The sequence below is a fragment of the Homarus americanus genome, unplaced genomic scaffold, assembly GCF_018991925.1.
Source record: "Homarus americanus isolate GMGI-L3 unplaced genomic scaffold, GMGI_Hamer_2.0 scaffold7626, whole genome shotgun sequence".
Classification (NCBI taxonomy): Eukaryota; Metazoa; Arthropoda; class Malacostraca; order Decapoda; family Nephropidae; genus Homarus; species Homarus americanus.
Window position 1 is genome coordinate 10,057,409 of NW_024718273.1, and position 24,197 is coordinate 10,081,605.

At 42.9% G+C, this 24,197-nt stretch overlaps 1 protein-coding gene across 1 annotated transcript; it reads right to left on the reverse strand.

The window, feature by feature from the left end:
* Positions 1-7,841: 7,841 nt before the first annotated feature.
* LOC121859410 (cytosolic Fe-S cluster assembly factor NUBP2 homolog) lies at positions 7,842-15,792 on the reverse strand. The gene is made up of 3 exons (XM_042356201.1): positions 15,646-15,792; positions 9,494-9,647; positions 7,842-8,991 (listed from the first exon to the last, which is right to left on the reverse strand). The coding sequence occupies exons 1-3, from the start codon at positions 15,750-15,752 to the stop codon at positions 8,767-8,769; spliced, it is 486 nt and encodes a 161-aa protein (XP_042212135.1). The 5' UTR covers positions 15,753-15,792; the 3' UTR covers positions 7,842-8,766.
* Positions 15,793-24,197: the final 8,405 nt, after the last annotated feature.

Below are 24,197 nucleotides of genomic sequence, written 5' to 3' on the forward strand. Positions count from 1 at the left end.
GAGAGAAGAGTGGCAGTCAAAAAGATCTTGGATATGAGACTTATGAGAGGATCTGGGCATGGCGAATCAGTTGGTGACGATTCCTTCAGGGTCAGGAAGACTCCTGAATTCAATCTAGGTGCCAAGACCTCACTGATCTCATAGATCTGGATATAACATCCAGGCTGACAGTGAGCCCCCTCTTACCTGCAGCCTCACCAATGTTCAAGTCAGAGCTTTCCTGGACAACCCCATGCATGTCCCTGCCTGGCCCTCGCACACCCAGAGTATAGGCGTTGTGTACAGCAAGTGAGCGAGGCCAGCAGTCACGTGTACAGCCAGGAGAGGAAGGAAGGCTACATCCGAGCTCAGGTGGTCAGCAGGGAAGTGATGAGTAGAAACAGAAGCAAGAAAGACATGTTCTCTATATTGCAGCAACACAGTGTCAAGTAGTAAAACCGGTTTTTGTATTTGATGATTTTGTTTTCTAAAGGAATATTAAATTTAATAAATGTCAAGATCATTCGTTTCACTATTCTGGATCATTTTCATCCTAATAAATTAACCTGATACATTTACTTTACTTTAAATAAGCTATTTAGTGGTGTTGGTAAAAGGGTGGGAATACTGAATTTTCATAAGATTTCAAGTTAAAATTTACCTAGCAAAAAATGAAAACTTTTCAAATCTGAAGATATCACATGATTCTGCACATAGAACTACATCATTAATACCATGGGCCGATTTTTCAAACTCAAAAAAAAAAAATTCGCCTCCGTATGACACACCCTATTGCGTGAGTAGCGATCGCTGGTAACTCAGGGGTATATAACCACGGGTAAGAGGGAGAGAGCGTCCTCTGTGATGCCCTCTCCAACTTTGTTCTCAGGCATGTACTGCAGCAGCGTTTTATAGCCATTCAGTTCGATTCAGTCAATTGTAGTGAATATCAGTGTTCATGCTTTAACAGTGGAATTGTCATACACCCAGTAAGAAGTAATATAAAGTAAATGTCGTCTGATGTCGCTAGACGAGAGATGTTGTTTGTGTTTGAACCACCATGCAGCCGCCTCCCGTAACACTCTCCAACTTTGTTCTCAGATTCCAGGGTGGGCTTATTTGAACACCCCACCGGCCGCCCCAGCTGGTGGATAACCAGCAGGGATCAATATATGGCCGATGTCGGTGATTCGACATGATTGAGACGGCAGGTCCGCCTCGTGCGGCAGGTCCGCCTCGTGGGCCTAAGACACCAGACTCGCCATGTGTCTGGCTTCCTCCGACCACAACAGCAGTCGTCAGTTGTTAGAGGTGCCAGTGTTATACCCTGGGACATGCCTTGGAGTTATATGGTCCACAGTGTTGTTGTATATGTTTGGGGATAATTAACTGGAAATAATTATCCAATGTTGGGTAGTGGACCCACGTATTTGCTGGTTTCAGTATTAACGTGTATGTTGTGAGTGCATCTCATATGCATTACCAACAGTCTGTGAAGTATCATAAGTAAGTTTGTCTTGTAACTGTACTGTAATGCCACGTACCACTAGTAGGTGTGAGAAGTAAGGTAATCTGCAAGGAGTTGTCATGTAACTATGTATTGTGAGTAGGGCCAAGGAACTGGTCCTGCTATATAATGTAATGTAACACCAGTAAGGTTGTGTGCAGTAAGAGTGTAATGTCTGAGTCATTTGCTGTTGAGTAAAACTAAGAAAATACTGAGTCTGCAATAAGCCGAGGAGTTGCCCCTTGGAGTTAAATTTTAATAATATCTCTTTTTCCCTTTGATTCCATATTAATAAACCTGTTCTTTGAGTATTTTAGGAGTATTCATTTTTCCCACAGTAGTTCACCTTTATTTCCATCCAAGTAACCCTGAGGTTATGTAGTAACCATTGAACTGAAGTAAGTAGAAAGAACAATCGAAAGAACTAAGACAGTTGAAGTATGAGTAGAGAGAAACCGCAGCCCTTACAGGGAATTATAGGGAGAAACGGAATAGGCAACCGTAATCCCAATATCCAACTCTTCCTCACCAAGTGTGCTGCACACAGCTTCACTATCAACAATACCTTATTTAGGCAGGGTGACAAGTTCAAGGGTTCGTGGCAAAACCCACGATCCAAACACTGGTATCTCATTGACTGCATCATTGTCAGAGAAAGAGATAGCAGAGATATCCTCATCACCCAAACCATGAGTGACTTTGACCACTGTGACACTCATCATCGGCTCGTCAGAGCCAAACTCTCACTTCATGTTGCCCAAAAACGGCGAAGGCAACAATCCTCCAGAAGAAGTTTAAAACTAAGCGTCTGGAGGATCCAGTGGTAGCACATGATTTCAGAGAACAGCTTGAATATGGGCTGATAAACAACCCGATAACAAAGAACCCAAATTCCAGTGCTGAATGGGGTATTCTCGACATTGTCATGACAAAAACCTGCAGAGAGACCCTCGGCCAGATCGAAAGAATACACTAGGACCGGTTTGATGAAAATAACTTGGAAATCAACGTAGTCATCGATGATAAACGTGCGGCTTTAACTGACTCGCAGAACAACCCTCAGTCTCGGGTCAAAGCTGATACCTTACACAAGAAGATACGGTGGTGCAAAGCGATCTTCACAAAATAAAGAACGAATGGTTGAAAAATAGAGCATGTAAAATGCAAAGACTTGCAGATCAACACAAGATGCACGATTTTTTTCAATTCCACTAGAGCATTTTATGAGCCAATCACTAATGGCACAGCCCCCTTCCACTCATGCAACGGTAACTCCTTAATTAAAGGTCGAGCCTACGACCTAGGTTACCTTGAGTGTCTCCTGAGCCTTTTGCCACCCACGTACAGATGACCCGGGACCCGGGAGCATGACGCAATATTTTGTAATTTTTCTATACAAGTTATAGTATGTACAGTACAGGGTATTTAATATTTTATATTAGCAATGATAAAACATACACCATAAGTGGCTGATCATAAATGAATATATACCGAAGGGTCAAGACGTACCTGGCGCTGCTCTGGCAGGTCAACTCTTATGTTGGCCCAAACCAACTCCCTCCCCTCCCCTCCCCTGAACACCCTCCTTCCCACCGGAATATCAAGTTCTCGCCAGAAGTTTCTATTTCATTTAGGAAAGGAATGGAACCAGTGTTGAAAAGTGGTGAACAGTGCTTAAGTCAGTGAAAAACAACTCAACTGTAACAGCTGAGTCGTACCCAAATCAGCTTTCACAAAGTGAGGTCCCAGGCACCTAATAATAACTGCCGGTGAGACTCAACAACACCAGTTACAGTATGTGTTAATACGTCCACGATAGGGAGGCTTGGGACCACACCTCACTCACTTGAGTGAGTGAGGTCCTGTGACACCAGACCACGTAGTGTCCACATGATGCTACGACACCACGTAGTGAATGAGTTGCTACAGCATCATGTAAGTTTCCTCATAACACTATCTGTGAGGGAACTACTACACCACGTCAGGTCCCTCATAACACCATCTGTGAGGGAATTACTACACCACGTCAAGCCCCTCATAACACCACCTGTGAGGGAACCTGTGAGGGAACTACTACACCATGTGATGCCCCTCATAACATCTTCTGTGAGGGAGTTACTACACCATGTGATGCCCCTCATAACACCATCTAGGAGGGAGTTACTACACTACGTGTCTGCTGTTCAACACCTCAGCGCACAAGATCTACGTGACCTCCAATGTAAACATTAATCTGTATGTTCACTGTATGTTCCTTCACCTTTCTCTAATGAAGGCTTTTGTTAAACCACCAATGTATGTAATAAGTCATTTATGTCCAATGTATATTTTCAGCCTTCGGGGCTGCAGAACTTTTTCAATAAACCGTTAATTATTATTATTATTAATAAATGTTGCAGGTGTCTGTATCGCTGTATTGGTATTAATAGCTAGGGCCTTTTCCTCAAAATTTATAAAATACATTAATGAAAATTAATGGAAATTAGAAGTAATTGATTTATAAACTGCAAAAATTGGATAGTCCATCATTAATTTTTATTTGTGTTTATTTATAAATACTGTATACATATGTACAGTAGACGCGAGGGTTATGTTTCTGGGACTTCGCATAAAGCCAAAAAACGTGTGAAGTCAGAAACACCCCTAAATCGCCCTTAAATCGCCATAAATATAGATATACGTACATATACACTAGAACTCATAAATCACGACTGTAATGTGATACAGGGGATTAATGTTTATCTCTTGTGCAAAATATAATTATGATGTCTACTGTACAATATATTCAAATTATTCACTGTCTTGCAAGGATTCTAGCAATGCAAATTATATTCTCCTAACTTTAGTCTGTGATATTATATAAGATAAAAACTTTAAGCCTAAATCCCCTTTCAATCATGCCAGAAGTGGAAGGGGGAGGTGATGTATTATGACAGATGGCGCCAGCTGCCGGCCAAGGTTACCTAATGGTATTTATTTATCTGTCATATACCCTGTAGGGGGAGTTTTTGTTTTTCTCTTATAAATGTCAATGAATTGACTTAAGAGAATAAAATTAACATTGCTGGAATTCTTGTAAGATAGTGATTAATTTGAATATAAACATGCTATAGTTTGCGCTAGACATAAAAATTTTGAAAATTTTGAGTTTGAAATTGGAAATTGTAACCTAACCCCCGGGGTAATCTGAGTATAGTTGAAACCATGTAAGAAAAATACGATTAAGTTGCGAGTCTACTGTATATTAAAAAAATTCCCTGAAAATCTCTTTATTTTATACTAATAAGTCATCCATCATGACACAAGTTGACTTGTGTTTCATGAACTACGTATACTGTACATGTAAGTGTAGTGATCTTTTGGTGGGGGGGGTTCAGTCGGTATCTCCTACCATATGGACAGAACTGATTCCCATCAGCTTACAGTTGCCATTTAGGGATTTTTCCAAAGCAATTTTCCAATAGTATTTGGGATGAAATGAGCGAGTATTAGAGCTTATTGTATTGATTCTGTGTACTAAAGCCTTGACTAATAATGGTTGTAGATGTACAGTAATAAAATTAATGTAAAAAATACTGTATGTATCTTTTAATTAATGTTATGTAATGTATGTACAATAGAAGTGATCAATGAATTGGTAGAGAAAAAAGTGAGACTGTGCGGGAGGCAACATATGTACTCATGGAAACAGTGTCATTTATCTTATGCACATGTACACACACACTCCACACTGACACACACACACGGTGAATTAGCCGTTTGGGGGGGGTTGTCGCTGTCACTTTTACCCCCGACAGACCCTTCTCCTCTGGCTGGGAGGAGGTAGGTAGGTGGGGAGATTAACACACACCGTACTTATAATACATACAGTACTTAAGGATAAAAAAGGTTGTGATAATTTATGTGGTTGCAGTTTCATGGCTTTGTGACATCACTAATGTATAATGAGTCTCCATATGTCCTGGTTTATTCATTGATCAGTTGTCTAAGTGCAAAAGTAGCCCAGTCAAGCCACCATGTGTGCTGTGTAAGTGTCTTGGCATGTCACCTCACCACCTGACTCCTGAAGAAACTCTTCATCAACTTCTTCAAATCCTTTAATGTGCTTGGCAAGCTCAAAACACACACACAGAGGAATTAAGACAACAAGCCTCTAGTGAGGGTCCTGTTGTGTGACTGCATGGAGGCAAATTAAAAGATCAGCTGTTGAGGAGCTTATTGCTAGGCAACACTGGTGCATGTTACCACTCCTTTCCACTCCATCTCTCTAATCACCCACACCTTTCTCACTCCATATTTTAAAATGTTATGTAATGTAATGTTGAAGGGATACAACTTTACTCATTTATACTTATACTTATCACAATCTCCCTAAAAATACTTTAGCTTTCGTGATTATTCAAGACATTTTCAGGACATGAGACCCACTAATCCCCCAGCCAAGAAAGGTGACCTGACATTTCATCAGGAAGTCAGTAATATGAGACCTGACATTGAGTCAGGTCTGGTCCCTCCCCAAAATACTTGAGCTTTCGTCTTTATTCAAGACATTTTTAGAAAATACTCTCGATTTTCGATCTCGGAAAGGTGAGAAAATGATAAGCATAGCAAATGCTCTTGGGATGAATCGTTCGACTGTTGGGACAACTTTGAAAGACAAAGAGCGCATTATGCAACATGTGAAAGGTTCTGTGCCAATGCATTCCACGATCATCAGTAAGAAAAGAGGCTCAGTGATAGCAGAGATGGAAAAACTTTTGAGTGTGTGGCTGGAAAACCAGCATCAACATCGCATGCCTATAAGCCTTAACTTAATTCAGACGTAAAGGCTAAACATGGTGAGAGTGTTACTGAAGAAACATTTACTGCTAGCCATGGTTGGTTCCACAGGTTTAAGGCTCGTGCAAACCTGCACAACATAAGTGAGTGGTGAGGCTGCCAGTGCTGACATGGTAGCAGCCAGGGAGTTTCCTAAGCTTTTGTTGGAAATTATTGATGAGGGGGGGGTTACCTACCAGAGCAGGTGTTTAATGTGGATGAGACCGATTTATACTGGAAGAAAATGCCTGATCGTACATACATCACCAAAGAAGAGAAGACTATGCCTGGTTTTAAGGCATCGAAGGATAGACTTACACTCCTGTTTGGTGGAAATGTTGCTGATGACTGCAAACTAAAACCTTTGTTAGTGTATCATTCCAAAAACCCCAGGGCCCTCAAGGGTGTTGTCAAAGCTTCACTTCCTGTTGTGTGTTAGGCTAACTCTAAGGCATGGATGACTCAAGTCCTCTTCGAAGACTGTTTTTTCCATAATTTTGTACCTGATATGTTAAAGGACTGTAACAACAAAATCCTGCCCTTCAAGATCCTGCTTGTGCTAGATAATGCCCCTGATCATCCATCATTCCTGGACGATTTCCACGCCAACATCAAGGTGGTGTACTTGCCTCCCAATACCACCTCTGTCCTGCAGCCTATGGACCAAGGTGTCATAGCAAGTTTTAAAGCATACTACCAGTGTAGAACTTTCACACAGGATGTGAAGGAGACAGAGGGGAGAGTGGAGTGACACTGAGAGTTCTGGAAGAACTACATCATCTACAAGGCCATTAAGAACATTGATGCTTCCTGGCGTGAGGTCAAGACTTCCAACGTGAATGGTGTTTGGAAGAAGCTCTGCCCACAATTTGCCAATGACTTCAAGGGATTTACAGAGAATGTGGATTCAGTGGCCAATAACCTAGTGGAACTGGGCGAGCAACTGCATTTGGAAATGGAGGAAGCTGATGTTCACGAATTGTTGGAATGCCACACTCAGGAGCTGACCAACGAAGATTTGATGGAGCTGGAGTCACACAAGGTCCAGGAGGAGGTCCCTGAGGAGGAACAGGAGGCTGAGGAACCCCAAAAGTTCAACTCTATGCAGCTGGCTGAAAATTTCAGCATGATTGAGAAGGTACAGCTTCTTTTGAGTCTCAAGACCCAAACACTGAAAAATTTACAAAAATGTCTGCAGCTGTTCACGATGCTATTGCCTGCTACAAGATAATTTATGAAGAAAAGAAGAGATTAACTGTGCAGACATCTCTTGATAAGTTTTTCAAGAGAGTTGAGATGGGACACAAAAAGCAAGGGAAATTATAATAAATGGAACATCAAGAACTAATGCCATCTACATCTACAGGAGGTTATACAACCTTTAAAGCCATTCCCAGTGCCCCAGAACCAGATACCTGTACCTCAGACCCTGTTGATCCTCCATCTCCACCCTCATCTCCATCCTCCAACTAACTCCAACACCCCTGCAGGCAACAACAGTCCCAGCAAGCAAGGCAGCACCAGGAATAAAGTACAGTAACCTTATAAATACCTTTATTTATTATTACTAAACATGTTATTTATACATCAAAATACCATTTAAGGCTGGTAAGAAATACAGTCGAGTGTTATTGGGGTATAGCTGTCTGTACAATCTTTTATTAAAATGCTGTATACTGTATTCAGTATTGACAAGAGTAATGTTGGACTTTCGAACAAATGAACCTACAAACAGACCTCAGGAACCTAACCAGTATTACTGTATAGCACTGTATACAAATTAATCTTAACATCCTTAATATGCCATCCTAATTGGCACTAATTCAATGAATCTATTTAGTGTATTATAAAGTTAATTCACTTAACCATTATAATGTACAGAACAATCTTACTGTTTATGATCCATGATAATTCTGAGACATAGCATTATCTAGACCTCCTTAATTCCCTTATTTAGTCTGTACACTTTTATCTCAGTCTTCTTTACCTGTGTTGTCTTAAATCTTTCTACCCAAACTCTCACTCATGTTAGTGCACTATCATCCATTCCACTCTCCATCGACTTCTCAATTCCACACATCCTTCTTACATCTTTAATCTTGAATCTATCAATTCCTACAGCCCTTTTCTGGATTATCCATTTCTACTGTTCTCAGATTTGATCTACCACTATGCTGAGATACTTGAACTCCACAACCATATGAAAGTGTTGGAGGCTCCTTCATGCAGTTTCCTAAAATACTCACATTCCTGCCATTAACTGATGTTTTCACGACTTCAGCTGTTCTTCCTTGTATTATTCTATTGCTGACTTTAGCTTTTCCATTGCCATTCCCTCTTTGTTGAATATTGCTCTCAAACTTTTTAATTTATCCACAACTTGCACCTCTTCTTCATTCATAATGCCTTTATACGATGAGACTATTCTGCCTCTCTCCAATACTGTATGTATTAAATGTGAACTAATTCTCTACTTCCATTTCCTGTGCTTCATTACCCAATAGTTTATTAACAACTGAATGGTAAACCTGACTGACTGGAGAGTTTGCAAACTTATCAAGGTAATTCAGTCCTTCCTCAGTACAGCGCACTAAACTGGGGTCAATAGGCACTCGTCCTAAAAATGGAACTTTGGCCCTGTCAGCCAGTTGCTCTCCCCCACCTGTTGCAAATATGTTGCTGCATTCCTGTAAGTAAACAAAACAATATAATAATTTATTCATGCTTTAATATTATCATTTACTTAAGACTATTAAGAATTTTACTTGAGCATACATCATTGAATATAGGTTTTTACCATTTTGGCAACATGACTCATGTACAGCTGTGGACAAAAATTAATTCAGCAGTGAGGGAGGGAGGTGGTGTATGGGAGGATAGGGGTGTAAATACAGTAGAGATTTAGCAACATCACCTCATCAGGGTGGCAGTGTATTGAGTAATTTACAGTGCAATGTTTGGATAAGCTGCACCTCCTGCATAAATAAATACAAAAAATATTTAGCGGTATGAAGAGAAAATCACAGACCTTTAACTGCCATCTCTATTTGATGGCGCCAAGTCTCCACCTACTCCTACCTTCCCATACACCACCTTCCTCCCTCCCTACCAAATTAATTTTTCCACAACTGTACATATTGTGTTTATAATGTAACAATAAGTAAGACAAGGAAAACTTAACATACTTACCGAACAATTAGGACAAACGAAGCCGGACATATTCTCTATAATACCAAGAATGTTAATCCCTGTTCGTCTACAGAAGCTTATTTCTCTGGTAACATCAGCAACTGCTACCATCTGTGGAGTCGTTACTAATACAGCTCCGAGCACAGATGCACTTCTGCAACACAAATAAACATTATTTATATTACGGAAGGTTCCCGACTTACGAATGCCCACCGATACGAACGGGGTTAAACTTGAAATTTACAGTACTGTACAGGTATTTTATTTACCTGATGACTTATTTTTTACTTTCTTTTACTGTATTTTATCATTCAAATCCTTCTTTTGTCTTAAATTAAGTGATTTTTTATATATAAGGATTTAGGTTATGACACAGTAATATCTCCGTTAGCCGGAATCCCTCAAACTCGGAACTCTCCGATAGCCAGAATTGAAATTTTCTGAGGAGCACACTTTATGGAAAATTCCAAGAAAAAAAATTTCAGGTACCCGTTCCGGAAAGTTCCGGGGATGGGGGAGTTTTTTCCGGGTTTGAGAGAGGATGTAATGGGCAATTTTTGGAACTTCTGAGAACATTTTTCCGTTACCCGGAGAATTACGTAAAATTCTGGGGATGAGGGATATTTTTCTGGGTTCACGAGATGATGTACAGTAAGTCCTCGCTTAATGTCGGCCCTCTTAACGTTGTTTTGGTACTACGTCGCTAAACTTTAGACACCAAAAATTCATTTAACGTCCCGGTGACTTGGTAAAACGTCGTTTTGTGTCATCACGGACTACTTTTTAAGGTGCATCACCCTCTCTTGTTTGGCCACGCTACGCTCTCTCAGCTCGGCGCGCTGCCCTCACTCACGGAACGTCACAGTATCCACAAGCGATGCCGAGCTAGTCTCTGTTACGACTTCACATCATTTTTGTGTGCTTACTGGGTAAGTGCTTTTGCTCTAAAACTGCACTCTAACCATTCGAAATGGCTTCCAAGCGCCCATCAAGTGCTACTGATGCTAGTGTAGTGAAGAGGCAACGTAAGACCATTACCCTGGCTACGAAAATGGATGTATTAACCCGTTTTGAAAAAGAGGAACGTGCTGTGGACATAGCCGCTGTGCTTGGTCTAACCCCCACAATGGTGCGTACTATCCTGACCAACGCTGACAAGATTAAGGTTAGTGCTGGAAGTGGTACTACTGTACTCTTGAGTGTAACTAAGACAACTCGTACTAGAAGCACTGTGATAGAAAAGGTGGAAAAGATGCTGGCTATGTGGATGGAGGACCAGAATCAATGCATTGCCCCTGTGAGCCTTATGGTTATCCAGCATAAGGCCAGATCCTTGTTTGACAACATGAAGGAAACAGAGGGTGAAGGATCGAAGGAAGAGACCTTTACGGCCAATCGAAGATGGTTTCAACGATTTAACCCTTAAACCCCGGGTTAGGGTGCCGATGGCAGTACCCGGCGGGGATAAATTGAAAAAAAATAAAAATAAAAAAATAAAAAAAATGACGGGAATAGGCGGAAGTTCTGAAACGTCACCCAGGGTGCACTAGTTGGACGTTCTGGAACGTCACATGGGGCCTAAGGGTTAAGCGTCGTTATAACTTCCACAACATAAAGATGACTGGTGAAGCTGCCAGTTCAGATACAGTTGCTGTCGAGATATTCCCGCCAGAATTTAAACAGCTTATCCAGGAAGGAAGCTACTCATCGAAGCAAGTCTTCAATGTGGATGAGACTGGTCTCTTTTGGAAGTGGATGCCTGAAAGGACCTATATCTACAAGGAGGAGAAAAGAGTGTCAGGTTTTAAAGCGGCAAAAGACCGCTTGACGCTGCTACTTGGCGTGAACGCTGCCGGTGACTTCAAGCTGAAGCAGATGTTGATTTCTCGTGTTGCCAACCCACGGGCCCTGAAAGGTTACACTAAGTATCACCTTCCTGTCATTTACAAGGCAAATAAGAAGGCATGGATAACCGGTGCCATATTTAGCCAGTGGTTAAACGTGTACGCCGTCCCTGCACTGAAGGAATACTGTGCCAAGGAGAACCTTGACTTCAAAATTCTTCTGATCCTTGACAATGCTCCAGCTCATCCTCCCAATCTCGACGACTTGCATGACAGTGTAAAAGTTGTATTTCTGCCTCCCAACACGACAGCACTGATGCAGCCTATGAGCCAAGGCGTCAACCGCCGCATTCAAGGCGTATTATTTACGCCGTACCATGGCCCAGCTGCTCAAGGCTACAGACGGAGAAAATAAACCTACAATCTGAGAATATTGGTGGGGCTTCAAAATTCATCTTGCAATTGATAACATTGGCAAGGCATGGGAAGAGGGTTCAGAAAGTTGCCTGAATGGTGTGTGGCGTAAATTGTGGCCCGAGTACATCAACAGTTTTACGGGATTCACGGACTTAGTCCCAGCTGTGAATAGGGATATCCTCAGCTTGGCTAGAGAGGCAGGCTTTGATAAGCTGGAATCAGAGGATATTGAGGACGTCCTGGCATCCCATACAGAAGAGTTCACCAATGAAGATCTGCAACAACTAACAGAACACAGTCCCGTTGAAGACAACTACGACGAAGAAGAACCTCAACGAACGCTAACTTCCAAGAGGCTGGCAGAAGTGTTCAACCTGTTCCAGCAAGCAATGCAAATCCTTATAGATGACGACCCAAACAGAGAACGTAGCTCAAAAGTTCAACACAGCATTGATGACAGTCTTGGTTGTTACACTGAGTTGTATAAGGGGAAGAAGCATAGCACCAAGCAGTCAACACTGGACTAATTATTTTGTCGTGGGACGGCAGAAGGAGCTTCTTCACAACAGCCGGCAGCCGAGAAGGAGCACACAGCAGCTGAGGAGGAGCAAACAGCGGTGGAGGAGGAGGAGGCAGCCGCAGAGTCTCAGTGACTCACTACCCTCCTCCGCTCCCACCCTCCTCATCCGATCCCGCCATACTCCTTGGCTCCCGCCATCCGCCTCCCCATATTTCATCTATTTCTTATGGGGAAAATTGATCCGCTTAACGTTGTTTCATATAACGTCGCATTTTCAGGAACATAAAACCGACATTAAGCGAGAGCTTTCTGCATTGGGCAATTTCTGGAACTTCCGAAAACATTTTTCCGTTACCCGAGAAATTCTGGAGAATTTCGAGGAAAAGGAATATTTTTCTGGGTTCGAGAGATGATATATACAGAAATGGGCAATTTTTGGAACTTCCGAAAATATTAGTTATCTGGAAAATTCCGGGGATGAGGGATTTTTTTCCAGCTTCGAGAGAGTCGTCTCATTACCCGGAAATCTATCATTCCCGTAAGTACTCTGCACCAATTGTGCCGGCTAACGGAGATATCACTGTAGTGATATCACCGCACCATAATACACCAGTAGTGTTGACACATACCAGCACACTATAATACAGCAGTGTGGACACATATCACTACATTATAATACAACAGTGTGGACACATACCAGGACACCATAATACAACAGTAGTGTGGACACATACCAGCACACCATAATACAACAGTGAGGATACATACCAGTACACCATAATACAACAGCAGGATGGACACATACCAGTACACCATAATACAACAGTGTGGACACATCACACCATAATACAACAGCAGGGCGGACACATACCAGTACACCATAATACAACAGTGTGGGCACATCACACCATAATACAAGAGCAGTGTGGACACATACCAACACACCATAATACAACAGCAGTGTGGACACATACCAAAACACCATAATACAACAGTGTGGACACATACCAACACACCATAATACTTCAGTAGTGTGGACACATACTCCAGCACACCATAATACAACAGTGTGGACACATACAACACACCATAATTGTGGTTACATACCAACACACCATAATACAACAGTGTGGACACATACCAACACACCATAATACAACAGTGTGGACACATACCAACACACGAAAATACAAGTGTGGACACATACCAACACACCGTAATACAACAGTGTGGACACATACCACACACCATAATACACGAGTGTGGACACATACCAACACACCATAATACAACAGTGTGGACACATACCAACACTCCATAATACAACAGTGTGGATACATACCAACACACCATAATGTAACAGTGTGGATACATACCAACACACCATAATGTAACAGTGTGGATACATACCAACACACCATAATACATAAGTGTGGACACATATCAACACACCATAATACAACAGTGTGGATACATACTAACACACCATAATACATAAGTGTGGACACATATCAACACACCGTAATACAACAGTGTGGATACATACCAACACACCATAATGTAACAGTGTGGATACATACCAACACACCATAATACATAAGTGTGGACACATATCAACACACCATAATACAACAGTGTGGACACATACCAACACACCATAATACAACAGTGTGGACACATACCAACACACGAAAATACAAGTGTGGACACATACCAACACACCGTAATACAAGTGTGGACACATACCAACACACCATAATACAAGAGTGTGGACACATACCAACACACCATAATACAAGAGTGTGGACACATACCAACACACCATAATACAACAGTGTGGACACATACCAACACTCCATAATACAACAGTGTGGATACATACCAACACCATAATGTAACAGTGTGGATACATACCAACACACCATAATGTAACAGTGTGGATACATACCAACACACCATAATACATAAGTGTGGACACATATCAACACACCATAATACAACAGTGTGGATACATACTAACACACCATAATACATAAGTGTGGACACATATCAACACACCGTAATACAACAGTGTGGATACATACCAACACACCATAATGTAACAGTGTGGATACATACCAACACACCATAATACATAAGTGTGGACACATATCAACACACCATAATACAACAGTGTGACACATACCAACACACCATAATACATGACTGTGACACATATCAACATGTTCATACAACAGTGTGGACAATATTCAACACAATTATAATAATACAAGAGTGTGGATACATGTACCAACACACTGCACACAACAGTGTGGACACATACCAACACACCATAATACAACAGTTTGGACGCATACCAACACACCATAATACAACAGTGTGGACACATACCAACACACCATAATACAACAGTGTGGACACATACGAGCACACCATAATACAACAGTGTGTACACATATCAACACACCATAATACAACAGTGTGGACACATACCAACGCACCATAATACAACAGTGTGGACACATACCAACACACCATAATACAACAGTGTGGACACATACCAACACACCATAATACAACAGTGTGGGACACATAACAACACACTGAGTAATACAAACAGTGGACACATACCAACACCCGATAATACAACAGTGCGGACACATCAAAACACCATAATACAACAGTTTGGATACATACAAGCACACCATAATACAACAGTGTGGATACATACCAACACTCCATAATACAACAGTGTGGACACATACCAACACAACATAATTCAACAGTGTGGACACATACCAACACACCATAATACAACAGTGTGGACACATACCAACACCCCATAATACAACAGTGCGGACACATCAAAACACCATAATACAACAGTGTGGATACATACCAACACACCATAATACATAAGTGTGGACACATATCAACACACCATAATACAACAGTGTGGACACATACCAACACACCATAATACATGACTGTGGACACATATCAACACACCATAATACAACAGTGTGGACACATACCAACACACCATAATACAAGAGTGTGGACACATATCAACACACCATAATACAACAGTGTGGACACATACCAACACACCATAATACAAGAGTGTGGACACATACCAACACTCCATAATACAACAGTGTGGACACATACCAACACAACATAATTCAACAGTGTGGACACATACCAACACCCCATAATACAACAGTGTGGACACATACCAACACCCCATAATACAACAGTGCGGACACATCAAAACACCATAATACAACAGTGTGGATACATACCAGCACACCATAATACAACAGTGTGGAAACATATCAAAACACCATTCTACAAGGACACATACTTACCTCATATTTTCCATAACAGAAATGTGTTCATCAGATGTGCCGGGAGGAGTGTCAATGATCAAGTAGTCAACATCCCACGCAATACTTGTCAGTAACTGCTTAATCATGGCTATAAATGAAGAACAACAGATATAAATACATAAAATTTTAATAGCATTTTACATAAATGGTGCTATAATGAAACCCTACCTTTTGAGACCTGGCTGGTGTAACGATGACACCTGGCTGGTGTAACAATGACACCTGGCTGGTGTAACATGACACCTGGCTGGTGTAACGATGACACCTGGCTGGTGTAACGATGACACCTGGCTGGTGTAACCATGACACCTGGCTGGTGTACGACCTGGCTGGTGTAACGATGACACCTGGCTGGTGTAACAATGACACCTGGCTGGTGTAACGATGACACCTGGCTGGTGTAACGATGACACCTGGCTGGTGTAACCATGACACCTGGCTGGTGTAACCATGACACCTGGCTGGTGTAGCCACGACACCTGGCTGGTGTAACGATGACACCTGGCTGGTGTAACGATGACACCTGGCTGGTGTAACCATGAGACCTGGCTGGTGTAACCATGAGACCTGGCTGGTGTAACCATGAGACCTAGCTGGTGTAATGATGACACCTGGCTGGTGTAACCATGAGACCTGGCTGGTGTAACCAGAGACCTGGCTGGTGTAACCACGAGACCTGGCTGGTGTAACCAAGAGACCTGGCTGGTGTAACCAGGAGACCTGGCTGGTGTAACCACAAGACCTGGCTGGTGTAACCACGAGACCTGGCTGGTGTAACCACGAGACCCAGCACCCTTGGTTCCAAAGGCTTGCCGAATTATACGTTTTGTCGAACCAACCGAGGTCAGGAAATAATGAATCAACAATACCCCTCTGACCCACTAATGATACACCCCTGTCTCTCTAAAGCACCATGGACTGGTAGAAACTTAAATTAAACAAATATTAAATGTAATTTAAATACAAAAAAGCCAGGATTTTGAGCAGCATTTTACTGTACACACTTTGTACTTAAATGTACTGTAGTGTACTGTTGTGGCAGGTTGTCAGGGTCTCTTATTTGGCCTCACAACGTACGTACATGAAATATATCCAACACTCAGGATTGAGGTAGATATGGAAAATCACAATGTGTTTCCCGTATTTATATTGTTGCACAGCACAGTGTTAAAGAGATACTAAGTCGGGCGAAGCTTGCTCAGAGTTCCTGTAGGGCGAGGAACTTTCTGAGGGAGCGTGTGTATGGAGCTGTTGAGAGATGTTGCTTGCTGGTGGCGGTAAGTAGAAAGAGGTCGGTGAAGGCCAGGTGAGGTCTTATATAACCGGGGTAGGCGTGGCTTGATGGTAGGCCCCCGCTTTGTTCGGCGTCGCTGGTTACCTGACCTTGACCAAGAGGGATAGGCCAGTACATTTGCGGGGGGTCGGCCAGTCAGCGACACACGGCGTTTGTAAGGGAGGACTCCACTACAATACTTCCCCTCCCCTCTGGGCGCGACGGGGATGTTAGCCGGGCTTACGTCCCACACGTGATACATACCGGGCAGGTGTATGAACCACTCGGCCGTTGCTGGTGACAACTCCGTCTAGTGACACAGAACCTGTGGGGGAATCAGGGGGAGAAAGAGGGTTTTGGATTAGAGGAGGTTGTACAGGCAATTGTTGTTGTGCTTCTATAGCGGCTGGGGCAGCTTCCTTAGGGCCACTGGCTGGGTTGACTGGGTCAGGGGCGACGTCAGGGGGAGGGTCCATGACAGGAGCAGGTTCTATAACAGGAGCAGGTTCTATGATGGCAGCAGGGTTCATGACAGGAGGAGGGTCTATGATAGGAGCATTTTCTACCACGGCAGCAGGGTCTATGATAGGAGCAGGTTCTACCACGGCAGCAGGGTTCAGGACAGGAGCAGGGGGCACCTGAGGGTGAAAAGAGGGTGCCCAAAAATGTCGTGGGCGTGGTGTGGCTGCCGGTGGCAACTACGGGTAGACTGGTGCAGGCATCGTTTGTTGGTGGTGCTGCTGGGTCGGGGGCTCAACGGGTAAGGTGGCCGGCTTGACTCTGTCTATGCTGACGGTCTCGTGTCTGCCATTCCGGATAAACGTCAGGAACTTCGCTGAACGGGTCACAACCTGGAAGAGTCCATCGTAGGGGCGTTGTAGTGGATTGCGGTGAGCATCATGCCTGACGAAAACATACTCGGCTGTGAGTAGTGCAGGAGGGATGTGTTCAGGGCGCCGAGGAGGCCGGCGTGGGGCAGTAGCTCTGAATACAGAAACTGCTTGTCGTAGCTTTTGGAGTAAGTCGTGACGGACGGCAGGAGTGGTTTGGTACAGGTCAGGAGGGAGTGAGAAATCCCCGGGTAGGCAAAGGGGCTCGCCTAGGGTGAGCCCCCAGTCATTCTCTTGAGCCGTGGCAAGTTGCCCATAATCAATGGGTGGAGATGAGGGGAGAATGTTGGATATACAATGAGAGAGGGCGTCGGCGATCTCGTTGTGGCTGCCGAAGACGCACTTAGCAGGGTGAACCTTCATGTTGTTGTTCTGCAAGCGTTGGAGGAGGAGTTGTAGGTGGTGATGATGCTCAGCAGGCGTCGAAGATGCAACGAGGATGTCGTCTATGTAGACGGTGACAAAATCGAGGTCGCAAAGCATATGGTCCATGTACCTCTGGAAAGTCTGTGCTGCATTGTGTAGGCCAAAACTCGTGAAAGAATACTCGAAGAGTCCGAATGGAGTGGTGCTGGCTGTCTTTTGGGTATCTGCTACAGGGACCTGGTGGAAGGCACGCTCCAAGTCGATCTTCGAGAAGATTGTCTTGCCATGAAGTTTGTGGTGGAAGTCTCGGACATTTGGAATAGGGCACCTGTTGGGTTTGGTGACGAGGTTCAGGGCTCTGTAGTCGCCACACACCCTCCAGTCACCGGATGATGGCTTAAGGACCATGTGAAGAGGCGATGCCCAGGGACTCTTTGAAGGACGAATGATGCCGTCTTGCAGTAGTCTGTTGAATTCCGCCTTGGCTGCGTTCAGGAACTCAGGGCGCAGGCAGCGGGGCCGTGAGAAGACTGGAGGTCCTTTGTTCTCGATGTGGTGAAAAATTCCCAACGTAGGTGGTGGGGGTGGAGAGACTCGGGGTGAGAAAAGTTCCTTGAACTCTTCAAGCATGGGGGAGAACTCATTGGACGACGAAAGACAGGTGATAGTGTTAGTGTCTTTGGCACGTGAACCCTGGATCATGCGTGATGTAGGCTCATGGATGAGGCGAAGGTGGCTTGGGTCGACTCCGAACTTGTGAAAGGTGAGGAAGTCGAAACCAAGGATGGGTTGAGACACGTCTGCGACTACGAATGACCAGCGCAGATTCTTGGGGAAACCGAGGTCTAAGGCGAGGGTGCGTGCGCCGTAGGAGGCGATAGGGGTACCGTTGGCGGCGAACAGGTCATAAGAGGGTTGCTTTGACGTGTCTTGTCATGAGGGAGGGATGATACTGACCGATGAACCTGTGTCGACGAGGAATTTCGTGCCGGAGTTGCGATTGGTGACATGCAGTAGTGAGACGCCTGAAGGGACGGGGGCTGAGGCGTCTAACCAACCTCCGTTGTTGCCGTTTCCCGAGTAGGTGCAGTGGGGCTCACAGCGTTGAGCATTGGGGCCAAAACGCCGGTGATACCAGCAGAGGGTATATTCGTTGTGATGGGGTCTGGCGGCGGTTTCCGGGGCAGGAAGGGCGCGTCGGGATTGTAGGGCGCGGTGCGTGGGTTAGGAACCGGTCTAGAGGCAGGCATGGAGGAGCAAAACTATTCAATGGTGTTCATACTGCACCTCAAGGTTTGCAGCAGGTCCCTCATATCTTGTGAGGTACTGCGCGGCTGAGGGGTGTTGACCCGGCTTACAAGTTCGGAGGTAAGTACTGGTGTGGGCGTGGGGTTGTCCGCAGCCGCGCACTCGTTAAATATTCTGTCTGCCGCGGTTGCGTAGAGTTCAGGTGTCGTCGAGTAATCTACTGCGGACAGGATGGTACGTACTTGTGTGGGGAGCTTTTGTACGTGAAGTTGGCACAGGATAGAGTCGGGAAGTCTGTCTGTGTGCCGGGAGTTCAGCCTACACATCTCCTCCCAGAGAAGTCCCGGAGTTGAGTTTCCAAGGGAGATAGAAGATAGGTTCTGCAGGAGACTGGGGCGGGTCCGTCGGTAATGCGTTTTTAAGGCGTCCCGCAGGGTGGCGAATTTGTTGTTCTCTGGAGGGTTGGAAATAGTCTGTGATACATGCGTGGCGACTTCCGTGGGCAAGGAAGAGAGCAGGGCGCCGTACTTTAGCTCATCAGTAGCTTGTGAGCCGATGAGGATTGCTTCCACATGATCTAACCAGTCCTCGACGCTGTGGTTAAAAGTCGGTAGAGAGATCCGTCCGTCCATTCTTGCGGAAGTGTATCACACGGTCGTGAGACAGTGTCGTAATGGGGTAGCGCGTTGTGCGGTTAGTGTCGTCGTGGAGGAGTGGGGTAGCACGTGGTGCGGGTGGTGTCGTCGTGGAGCAGTGGGGTAGCAAGTGGTGCGGGTAAGGCGGTTGGCCTAGGCTGGCAGCAGGCAGGACGATCTTCTCAGTTCCAGGAGTAAGGCAGCAGAAAGGAGTGTAGTGTTCATGGCTCCAGGGGTCACCAATTGTAGTGTGCTGTTGTGGCAGGTTGTCAGGGTCTCTTATTTGGCCTCACAACGTACGTACATGTAATATATCCAACACTCAGGATTGAGGTAGAATAGAAAATCACAATGTATTTCCCGTATATATATATTATTGCACAGTGTTAAAGAGATACTAAGTCGGGCGAAGCTTGCTCAGAGTTCCTGTAGGGCGAGGAACTTTCTGGGGGAGCGTGTGTGTGGAGCTGTTGAGAGATGTCGCTTGCTGGTGGCGGTAAGTAGAAAGAGGTCGATGACGGCCAGGTGAGGTCTTATATAGCGGGGGTAGGCGTGGCTTGATGGTAGGCCCCCGCTTTGTTCGGCGTCGCTGGTTACCTGACCTTGACCACGAGGGATACGCCGGTAGATTCGCGGGGGGTCGGCCAGTCAGCGACACACGGCGTTTGTAGGGGAGGAATCCACTACAAGGTATCCCAGGTGGGAGGCAGAGTCAACCTGTGACTGGTGAGGTTCAGTCTGTTGCGGTGGCAGTGGACCTTGCAAGAGAAGCTGGGCAGAGTTTTACAGCTGCAGGCTTCTCCGAGACCACCAACGACGACAATATGGAGGTGATAAGGGATCCTGAGGTGACTGCTGATGAGATGTTAGAAGACGATGACGTCAGTGAAGAGGCAGGTGGTGCGTCATCCCAAGAAGAACACAAGTTAATGCATGGTAATGTTAAAGATGCCATCAAGTTTGCAGAGAAACTTAAGCTCGTCCTTTCCAACGACCCTGACGATCACCGCTATGAAGTCTTCAATAACCAGCTGTTGCAGACTATGGAGCCGTACATCCAGATGTAACACGACAACATCGACACTAGCCGTCAGCGTAACATCACAGACTTCTTCGCCTGCAACCCACCACAGCCACCCCAAGCCAGTGATAGTGACGCTATGGACTTTGAGGATTTGTCAAGGAGGCCCTGAGAACTATAGTGGATAGTGATGGTGATTCACCTGAGGGCCAGTAATTTGCCCTCTGCCTCGGAACCAGCCCCCATCAACGTGTGCCGACCCATCTCTTCTACTAATATAAGTGTTAAACCTAACCTAACCTTGATTTTTTCTAACCTAACCTAACGTAAGTGTTAAACCTTGATTTTTTCTAACCTAACCTAACATAAGTGTTAAACCTTGATTTTTCTTTTACCTGGTACAGTATATTATTCTCTTATTGATATTTCTCTTCTATATTATGTGTGTGTGTATACCATAATATATTTAAGATGCTATTTTTACTACAACGTACATAATGTGTCAGAAAAAGTGGAGTTTCGGGTTCGGCCCAGTCTCTATTTCAATTAATCCCATATGTTCTGTTATTTCATATAGCGTTTCTCGTTCTACGCGGTACTCGGCAGGTTCAATTGACCGCGTAAATGAAGACCCAACTGTGTGTGTATATATATATAATATATATATATATATATATATATATATATATATATATATATATATATATATATATATATATATATATATATATATATATATATATATAGGCTATATGTATATATATATATATATATATATATATATATATATATATATATATATATATATATATATATATATATATATATATATATATATATATATATATATATATATATATATATATATATATATATATATATATATATATATATATATATATATATATATATATATATATATATCCCCATATATATACAGGTTTTACCGCTTTAGCTGTTTTAACTTATTAGCGTTTTGCATATACTGTGGCACTGACTTTTGTGGATGCTATTTAATTTGCCCCACCGCCACCCTGCCTGACTGCTTGTTTTAGCTCATAAAATTCATACAAATTACCAGGCCAGAATATAATTTACATTGCTGGAATTCTTATAATTTGGTGATCATTTTGAATATAAACATCATATATTTTGCTTTAAACTTACAATTTTTAGATAAAAATTTTTCTCGAGGTAACTATGGTATCTTTTGGGCAAAATATATGACATTTATATTCAAAATATTCCTGGTCTTACAAGGAATACAGCAATGTCAATTATATTATTCTAACTTTAGTTTGAGGTATTATTTATTAAAATTTAGTGGTTATCCCACACATCTCCTTGGGACGGTTGGTGGGGGGTGGGGGGTGGGGGGGAGGGAGGGACCGACCGACCATCTGTTACCCTGTGAAGAATTATTATTTTTTTTTATTAACTGAAGATATTTGTTTTAGCTCATAAAATTCATACAAATTACCCGGTCAGAATATAATTTACATTGCTGGAATTCTTATAATTTGGTGATCATTTTGAATATAAACATCATATATTTTGCTTTAAACTTACAATTTTTAGATAAAAATTTTTCTCTAGGTAACTATGGTATCTTTTGTCCAAAATATATGACATTTATATTCAAAATATTCCTGGTCTTACAAGGAATCCAGCAATGTCAATTATATTATCCTAACTTTAATCTGAGGTATTATTTAATACTAAATGTTAAAAACTCTGGAAGGGAGGATTGGTGAGGGGTGGGGGGGAGGGTTGGGACTGACCGCGCGGTTGGAAGAGGGGGGGAAGGCAAGGTGGGGTACTTTGACAGATAGTGTGTGAAGATTATTTTTTTTTTATTAACTGAAGATATTTGTTTTAGCTCATAAAATTCATACAAATTACCCGGTCAGAATATAATTTACATTGCTGGAATTCTTATAATTTGGTGATCATTTTGAATATAAACATATATTTTGCTTTAAACTTACAATTTTTAGATAAAAATTTTTCTCTAGGTAACTATGTTATATTTTGTCCAAAATATATGACATTTATATTCAAAATATTCCTGGTCTTACAAGGAATCCAGCAATGTCAATTATATTTTCCTAACTTTAGTTTGAGGTTATCCCACACATCTCCTTGGGACGGTTGGTGGGGGGGGTGGAGGGAGGGACCGACCGACCATCTGTTAGCCGGCTGTGTAGTGTGAGAGGGGGAGGGAGTTGAGTCCATTATTTGAATGGACATTAACTTGGCGACTGTATTTCTCTATTTTTCTTAAGTATTAATTGTGTGCATGTACCATCATAAAATTAAGATGTTATTTTTACTACAACATAGGTATGTGCCTTCAAAAAGTGGAGTTTGGGGGTCGGGCCGGTTTCTATTGGAATTTATCCCATATGTTCTGTTGTTCACTTAACGCGGATTTCACTTAACACGGGACCCTCTGGGTTCTATTGACCGCGTTAAGTGGGGTACAACTGTATGTATATATATGTATATATATATGTATAAATATGTATAAATATGTATATATATGTATATATATATATATATATATATATATATATATATATATATATATATATATATATATATATATATATATTTTCAGTCAACCCTACTTCTTGCGGTCCCATTCGGCGTTTCCACGTTCTGGTGCCTGCAGAACCAGGATGCTCATTCGGGTGGGTGTACCCTTTACGGGTGAAGTATAATTTTAATTTAGTCATAATTCATACAAATTATCCAGCGGAATATAATTTACATTGCTGGAATTCTTTAATTTGATGATCATTTTGAATATAAACATCATAGATTTTGCATTAGACATACAAATTTTAGATATAATGTTTACTCTTGAGTAAATATGTTATCTTTTTGCAAAATATATGACATTTTATTTCAAAAATATTCCTAATCTTACAAAGGAATCAGCAATGTCAATTATATCCTAACAGTCTGATTTATCATTTATTACTAAAAGGTAAACAGTCTGGTATTCCCCACAATTATCTGTGTAGGGACGTTGGTGGGGTGGGGGAGGAGGAGAGAGGGACGACGACCGACCATCTGTTACCGACCGACCATCA

What these genes read in the sequence shown, in the direction of transcription:
- LOC121859410 (XM_042356201.1), bottom strand. Translation starts at nt 15,752, where the DNA reads ATGATTAAGCAGTTACTGACAAGTATTGCGTGGGATGTTGACTACTTG. An exon ending in TCTGTTATGGAAAATATGAG is followed by an intron (nt 9,648 to 15,645) that starts GTAAGTATGTGT and finishes TTTGTGTTGCAG; the next exon opens with AAGTGCATCTGTGCTCGGAG. An exon ending in TCGTTTGTCCTAATTGTTCG is followed by an intron (nt 8,992 to 9,493) that starts GTAAGTATGTTA and finishes GTTTACTTACAG; the next exon opens with GAATGCAGCAACATATTTGC.